General features: G+C 48.4%; 2 protein-coding genes across 7 annotated transcripts in view; both read right to left on the bottom strand.

Annotated features, from left to right (window-relative positions):
* Positions 1-511: 511 nt before the first annotated feature.
* GP1BB (glycoprotein Ib platelet subunit beta) lies at positions 512-3,726 on the bottom strand. The gene is made up of 2 exons (XM_021544573.4): positions 2,827-3,726; positions 512-2,144 (listed from the first exon to the last, which is right to left on the bottom strand). The coding sequence occupies exon 2, from the start codon at positions 1,981-1,983 to the stop codon at positions 1,423-1,425; it is 561 nt and encodes a 186-aa protein (XP_021400248.3). The 5' UTR covers positions 1,984-2,144; positions 2,827-3,726; the 3' UTR covers positions 512-1,422.
* Positions 3,727-3,878: 152 nt separating this feature from the next.
* Positions 3,879-7,541, bottom strand: part of SEPTIN5 (septin 5) — a 42,736-nt gene continuing 39,073 nt past the window's right edge. For all 6 annotated transcript variants that reach the window (XM_021544538.4, XM_085592708.1, XM_085592707.1 and 3 more), the window contains one exon: positions 3,879-7,409. In XM_021544538.4, coding sequence (XP_021400213.1) covers positions 7,353-7,409 — 57 coding nt within the window. In that variant the 3' untranslated portion in view covers positions 3,879-7,352. The remainder of the gene's footprint in view (positions 7,410-7,541) is intronic.

Here is a 7,541-nt window from a genome sequence, read left to right as displayed (position 1 = left end):
TCGGTCGCTGCCCTCCCGTGTCCCGTCGCTGCTCCGTTACTGCCCTCACCGCTCCCATGTCCCATCACCTTCCCCCGCCCGTTTGGTCACTGCCCCAGCCTGCCCCATCCCTGCCACCGGCTGCCCCGTCCCCACCGCTGCCAGCAGCCCCTGGGCAAAGAGCCCTTCTCGTGGCCGAGCTGCATTTGTGTGTGAGCTGAGTGGGGAATGGACCCCCGTGACTTGGGTTTGGGGCTGAAGGGCACAGCTCGTTCACCCCACAGCTTGCTGGCCCCACCAAACGCCCTCCCCATTCCAGCTGCATCACAAAATAAGCAGCCACACAGTGGCTTTACAAGAAACACCTGTTTCTCCTGGCCCATGCTAGAAGCCAGCAGCTCCCAAAGTTTAACTGTTAAGGTGCACTGCAGTAATTTCTCCACCTACCCTCAGGATTTGTTTTGCTTGGCACAAACTCTGAGGGAGCACAGCAGCATGCAAGATATACAGTGCAGAATAGAAAAATAAGCCGTTTACATTGTTGTGCATAATTTTATTTAAATTTTGCTTTATTTCAAAAATAAAGGGACACCATAAACAGCAGTTAGCATATCAGTGGAGTTTGTAGTTTGAACCTCTCAAGACCAAATCTCTTGTGCCAGATGCCATACAAGCACAGTCAAACAATTCTTGTCTTCAGGATGAATTTCTCATAAAGATTCAGGGCCCCAGTCTCACTCAAGTCAGTATTAAAACTAAAATAGACTAAAAGGAATGCAGATAAGGTAAAATGAATGGGCTTCTAGACATACCCTTCCTCTCCCAGAGCAACATTGAAAAAGATGCATCAAGCAAGAAGACATTTCCTTTCCCTTTTACTTGGGAAACCAAGGCAGGAGAAGATTAAGTCCCTGGTCCAAAGCTCTTAATGCTGTCTGTGGTAGCAGAAGGAAACTCTATTTCTCCATTATCTGAGCTCAGTAGTCAAACAGTTCACTGCCCACCTCTGTCCTCACCTGACCCAGCATAACCAGAAGCATCCTGGGAAATAGGGCTGGAATACTGTAGGAGAGGAGGGATTGAGCACTGGAGTCCCTGTGAGCTTATGAGCTGTTTGAGTCAGTTCTGGTTGCTGTAGTTTATGACTTCCTCAGTCTACCGAACCACTTCTAGCTCAGACAAGCAGCCAAGATAATGCTAAAGAATTTAAAGCATTGAAAAAACATGAGATTGATTCTTTAGGAACACAGCAAAAGTCTGATCAGTTCAAGTTCTGCTTCAGACTGCTGTTAGGATTAGATGCTGTTCTAAACTGTCCTCTCTGGGTATCACAAACTACAGGACTTTGGCACAGCATCTCCCAAAGGGAGGAGGGTCTTCTGTCTCATAATGTTAATCATTGTTAGAGGGGTTTATTGAAGAAGATACCCAAGGGTCTACCCGCTAGTCTAGTTCTCGGGTGGTGCTCCGGGCTTCAGCGATCATTCTCCGAAATTTCTGCAGGTAGACAATGATGAGGATAACCAAGATACCCTGGAGGAAAAGGAGGATGAAGAGAGAGAACTGGGAGAGGAGAGCCAGGCTGCAGTACCAGTGCTGGCATGTGGAGACGATCTCATCTTCTGTCAGGTAGGCGATGATGCGGCCCCGCAGGTGCTCCGGGGAGCTGCACCTCACATCCCTGTACAGGCTCCGGTTCTGCTGCCACTGGAGCCAGGAGCGCAAGTAGAGGATGTCACAGGTGCATTCCCAAGGGTTGCCCTGCAGGTAGACTACCTGGAGGCTCCTCAGGTTGTCAAAAAGCCCATTGGGAATAGAGGTGAGCCTGTTCGAAGCCAGGTGGATGATTTCAACTGAAGGATGGAACGCAGAGGGCAGGTTTTCTACAGTCAGGTTTTTCAATGAGCAGTCAGTAATGTTGGTGGTGCACTTGCATGGCACAGGGCATAAGGGTGTCACAAGTGGGAGGAAGCCAAGGAGGGACAAGAGAATTCCACTGTTCATTTTCACCTGCAAACACTTCCCTGGTGAAACGGGATGAGGTGGAGACCAGACACCATGCACTCTAGGACTGACACCACAGCCAAGGTCTTTTGTTGTTTTGTTCTGAGGAAGAGTTTCTAAAGTCGGATAATTTGGTGTCCTTCACTGGAGACGCGAGAGCTCTGAAAAGAACAGAGTTAAAAGAGAGCAAATTCTGATCTCTTGCTATAGGTGAAGGAATTTTCATGGTCTTCCAGCCTGGATTTGAGGAGGGATATGAATACATGGCTACTGGAAGGCTTAGCTGCAGCCATCAAATACATTTTCACTAGTCCTCAGAAATGTACAAGAGCTGTTCGTGTTTTTACCACTACTGGAGGTGCATTATAAGGGTAGCCAAGAAAATTTCTGTCAAGGAATCAAAAACTAGAATATGAACTTTGTCATGCTTCATCATAGCTCTGGAGCAAAGTTTCGTTCATGCAAACTGCAAGAGGAGATTCAGAAATAAATCTACTGTTACCATGAGTAAAAAATAGCCTTTCCAGCCTTGAAAAAAAGTGATAAACAGTCTTTGGCTGCAGAGAAGGTGCTGACCACTGAGGATGGAGGCCAGTGGAGTTTTTCATGCTAGACATTGCTCCAGCAGATGAATAATCACCTGTGCTGGGAGACATTGGTCAACGAGCTTTTTTTATGTTACAGTCTCATGCCACTGCTGAACAGGAGCTGCTGTAACTTCTCCAGGAGAATAACTACATATACCAGCAACAAGGCAGTATTTTTCTGTGCTTGACAAATTGTAATTGTCAATCAATCAAATAAAATTTTAAAAAATAGTAGAAGGTAGCATTATTGACTTACCAGAGTAGTTCAATCTTGCTTTCTTGCTGGCTTTACAACACAAGAGAAAAGTCTCGAGGCAGTCCAGCCAGTGCAAGAGTGTGTGCATAGCTGTGTTCCCAGATAACCCCCTTGCAGCTGGCTGGCAAGATAAGGGTCAGGCTCATCCTAGGGACACCTCCCACATGAGGCCTTCCTGCAGTCTGCTGCATGTCACCAGAAGCTGAGGCTTCACTGAGCAAATCTTCCAAGAAACGGGAGCTGACACTGCTCACAAGAACACGTTTGCTGGGAGAGGCTGCCACTACTGATAAATGTGATTCTGGGCCCACAGGCTCAGCCCAATAGAAAAGTTACCAAGTCTGAAGGGCATAGTAACTCAAAATGCACTTCAGAGTGGAAGGTGGTGTAGGTTTGTACCATACTCCCCCAGCACTGTGACCTCTGGTTTCCCCATCTCATCAGGCGAACTTGGCAGAGTGGTGACACCTAGCACTTTCTGGGTGCTGACCCTCAGGTTTCCCTTGAAGCAGTGACACCAATCTAGTACTTATTAGTGAAAGATCTGCTGATACAGGCTAACAAACTAACATAGTTTTTCCTGCAGAGTCTGCTTTCCACTTGGGAGCAGCTCAACTACAGCAGGGTAAGTTTGTTCAGCAAACTCACCTCATCTCATGTATTCGGTGCTCTGTTTATTCACAGGCAGGTGCTCAGGCCAGGTGTGGCATGGAGCTGATCCAGAACCAGAACTATTGTGGCTCTGCATGCAGCATGGACTTGGCAAGGTTCTCCTGGCTACTTACAAACTGCATTTCCTGGGACTGGATCTTGCCAGCTGACCACTGATGATATAGATACCACTCCTAGGGGAAGCTTGGATATAAAAGAACCTTCAAGATCCTCTTGCTAGCTTCTGGAATAAACAGGCCAGAAATCCCATGCAGGAAAACTGCCTGAAACCTGCTCTGACTGAATTAGATAAAAGGAGAAACAGGGTCAGTTTTGCTCTCTCCTGCCTATAATGTATCACCAATTCTGCTCAAGGGGGATGAAAATTAAACAGAAAGAGGTTGGATTTTTGAATGTATTTATTTCACTGATCAATTCAGGTAGTAAACATTAATAATAATAACAATAATCATTTAATAAAATGGATATGTTTAAAAGGTTTCATTTTCTTTGTTCACAATGACAAAATGTTCAAACAGAAATTTACAAAAAAATATAATTATAATAACCCAACAGATGGACAGGAAACATAGAGCCTAGGAATGGAGCAGGGGGTGAGGAAGGTACATGGCAGGAGCAAGGCAGCATTAAAGCACAGCAGAGTTTGTGAGGAAGAGCAGGGAATGCCATTGCAGAGCACGACGAGTGGGAGCCCCTCCTTTGAGGGGAGGCATGCAAGGAGGCAGCAAAGACTGCACAGGCAGGACCAGCACAGCAGTGGCACACAAGGGGTTCATGCCATGGATCCATCCTGTCAGGCACAGGGGCCAAGATGTACCAACAGCCCCAGCTGCAGCCTGGCATAGCTGTGGAGTGGGACACCATCCCTGCAGCCACTCACTCAGCAGGGCAAAGCTTGGCAGAGACATGGGAATGTGCCAGGGGGTGCAGGGATTGTATGTGAGGCTGTGGAGGGTTGTGAGGGGAGGAGTTAAATTACTTTCCTATCCACACTTCTCACTGCCAGAGCCACATGGCTAAGCTCCCTGTGTTCAGGAGTCTCTTCTCCACTTACTGTGAGAACTGATGCCACAGTACAACACACTCCTTAAATGAACAGATTCCACCTTTCAGGACAGAATCTGAACCCCTGACATCCCCCAAAATCAGTCTCTAATCCCTTTCCAAGCAGTCCCTAAATTCTGGCCAGGGAACATCCTACAGAGACATGATTTCAGTGGTACCACCACCCCTCCGTAGAAGCCATCTCTGGTGCCTCACTCTTGTGTGGTTTTCCCTAAATGCAATTTGAACCATCTTTGCCAGCTGGTAGCCAAAGGCTTCAGCTCTCTGTAGAGGACAGGCTTGTGATCCTTGACTTGATGTAGGAGGCACATGCACTGAGCTGATGGAGACTTCCCCACGTGGAGGGATGGGCAGATCCACCCTCAGAAACCCTGCCTGTGACCAGTGTACCCTGAGCTTTCACCAGCACACAGCACCTCTGTGCACAGCCCAGCATGAAAGGTGTCAGCTGCTCTATGTCCATGCTAAAGGGAAAAGGTCTCCTTTATCTTCTAGGAATGAATCTGTTTGAAAGAGGAAAATCTCCAGGTAGACGAGGCTCATTTGCAACAGAACATCCTCCTCACCAAGATTAGTGTAAGAAAAGAGGGGACAGGTACTTCAAGATGTTTCCTTTTATGTTAGCACAGACAAAGCTGAGAACTCAGCTGTCCACCTTTCTGGAAAACCTGGAGGAAGCTCCTGTTTCAGGCTACTCCACTGCTCAAGTAAGCACATAATGCAAAGAAAGGTTATACTTGCTCTCAGGTGCCTCAGTCCTTCATGTTACTGAAATCAAGCTGAATCCTTCTGCTCTCCTAGAATGGCACTGCCACTTATGAGTCCAAAATAGGGGAGCATGAAAAAAAAAAACAACCCTGAACATTGTTGAACACTACTCTTGCTCAGCTTGCACAGTTGTGTCATCCTTACTTTGTCCTTCCTCACGGTGCCAGGGTCTCTCCCCTGCCCCTACAGTCCATGCTCTGGCTAAGCAGAGGCTCTGTACAGTGAATAACTGGAACCAGCCAACCTACTCACCAGTGACCTGGACAAACCCCCAGGGAGGAATCAGACAAATGCAGTGGCTAGTAACAGAATCTAGGGCCTGCCTATTCCTGGCCAACACTGTGCTTCCTACCCAGGGAGATCTACTGGGGAGATCCAGAGATGGAGGAACAGATACAAAAGGGGAAAGGGGGCAGAGGAGTCAGCCAAGGAGCAGAAGGGCCCAGCCCATGGCTGCACTCCCTGGACTCAGAGGGAAGAGCCAAGTGTCTCTCCCTCCAACAGCCCTGACTCCTGTGAGTGTGGCAGTGTTGCTGATGAGCCCTGCCCTGTCAGGCACATCACACTCCAGGGCTCTGCTCTGGCTGGACTCAAGTTAAAAATACTGCAGGAAACAAGAACAGGACAGGAGCTGCTACCCAAAGAGTGCTTTTATCTCTGCCCAGCAGACCCACCAGCCTTCCCGGCACTAGGGCAGGAAGAGCCAAGGAATAAGGAGGGGGAGAAGGGCTGAATGCCCAGGGGAAAGGCAGGGGAGCAAGAGCCAAGCCTGCTGGGCTGTGCTCAGCCCCACTCAATGACAGCTCTGCACCTGCCAGGCTGACCCAACACCTGCCCACACAGACTGCCTGCGGATCTTGGATACAAGCCTACAAAAACTGCCCCTTCCCCCAGGAGAAGCTTGGAGCCAGCAATGCGCCCGTAGGACTGTAAAGCCTGGGGGTAGGGGACAGGTCTGCATTTTGGGTTGGATTTCAGCCCTAGGGTTTCTACCCCCTCCAAAGCAGTCTCGGCAAGTGCTCTGGCTGCCACAGTGCTTTTCAGAGCAGACACTGAAGACACACTGCAGGTGATGACCAGAGCTAAACCATGAAACACCCTCACCCAGCTACTGCAGGGCATTAGGGTTCCTCTACCAATGCCTCCAGCCTGCTGTGGGAGGAAACCATGGCAGGGAAAGGGCTCACTCCAATCACCTCCTTGCAGGCAATAGTCAACAACTCAACCTCTTTGCCAGAAAGATGTAACTGAGAACAGTTTTCTTGTAACCAGCCTTGAGGCACTCAGTCTTTTGCTGTTCAGTGCAAACATCCTGGAGTTTTCTTGCTAGGAAGAACAAAACCAACCAACTAAACAAAAAACCCATAAAAACCTGGACAGGATACCAGGCAATCATCAGGACTCCTGAGCAGGTCAGTGCACAGAGGAACCCCCAGCCCCAGTTCTCTGGGCCAGCACTGTCCCCAGGCTGAGAAGCCCAAGCAGCACAGGTCAAACTCACAGGAGGGTATGGCTGCCTTTACAATGCTTGTGCTGGCCTCAGACAAGGGGAACAGGGACCGGGGCACAGCACCTCAGTTGGGAGTAAACACTTACGTGCATTGACACAGATACTCTAAGTCTGTACACCAGAGAAACCAGGATTTTAAATACCAGAGCATTCCCAAACAAGAGATTAGTACATAGAAAGGGGGGAGTTTTTCTTTTCTTATTTTTAGGATGCCTTAGAGATGTCCCAGGCTAGCTTCTTAAAAAAAAAAAAAAAAAAAAAAGGAAAAAAATAAATGAAAGAATAATTATTAAAAAAAGAAATACACATCAGTAAACTGTTAAGTGAACAGCCTCCTCCACAATCCAGCTGGTCAAAAAGCCAGCACTGCTGCTAATAAATTAGAGGGTGCGGGTGCAGCTCTTGCCCACAAGTCTCTATACAATTGGAAACCTTTTCTAAATGTTCACAGCTCTTGCCAGGTCTCAGATGGTCACTGGGGGATCCCTTTTGCCCTCCAGGTACCTGCCTCTCACTGGTCCTGCATCTGCTGCTGCATCTTCTGCAGCATCTCTTGCATCCGCCGTAGCTGCAGGAGAGACAGAAGAGAGAGTCAGAAAGGGACGAGTGGATCCAGACTTGGGAACTCATTGGAGCTGACAAGGGGATCCCTCAGGGAGTATTAACTCCTGCCTGAGCACAGAGGTACCTGTGTCTGAGG

The sequence above is a fragment of the Lonchura striata genome, chromosome 15, assembly GCF_050655825.1.
Source record: "Lonchura striata isolate lonStrDom1 chromosome 15, ASM5065582v1, whole genome shotgun sequence".
NCBI classification, from domain to species: domain Eukaryota; kingdom Metazoa; phylum Chordata; class Aves; order Passeriformes; family Estrildidae; genus Lonchura; species Lonchura striata.
The sequence above is the reverse complement of the archived record's forward strand: the minus strand, read 5'-3'. Positions and strand labels throughout refer to the sequence as shown.

What these genes read in the sequence shown, in the direction of transcription:
- GP1BB (XM_021544573.4), bottom strand. Translation starts at nt 1,983, where the DNA reads ATGAACAGTGGAATTCTCTTGTCCCTCCTTGGCTTCCTCCCACTTGTG.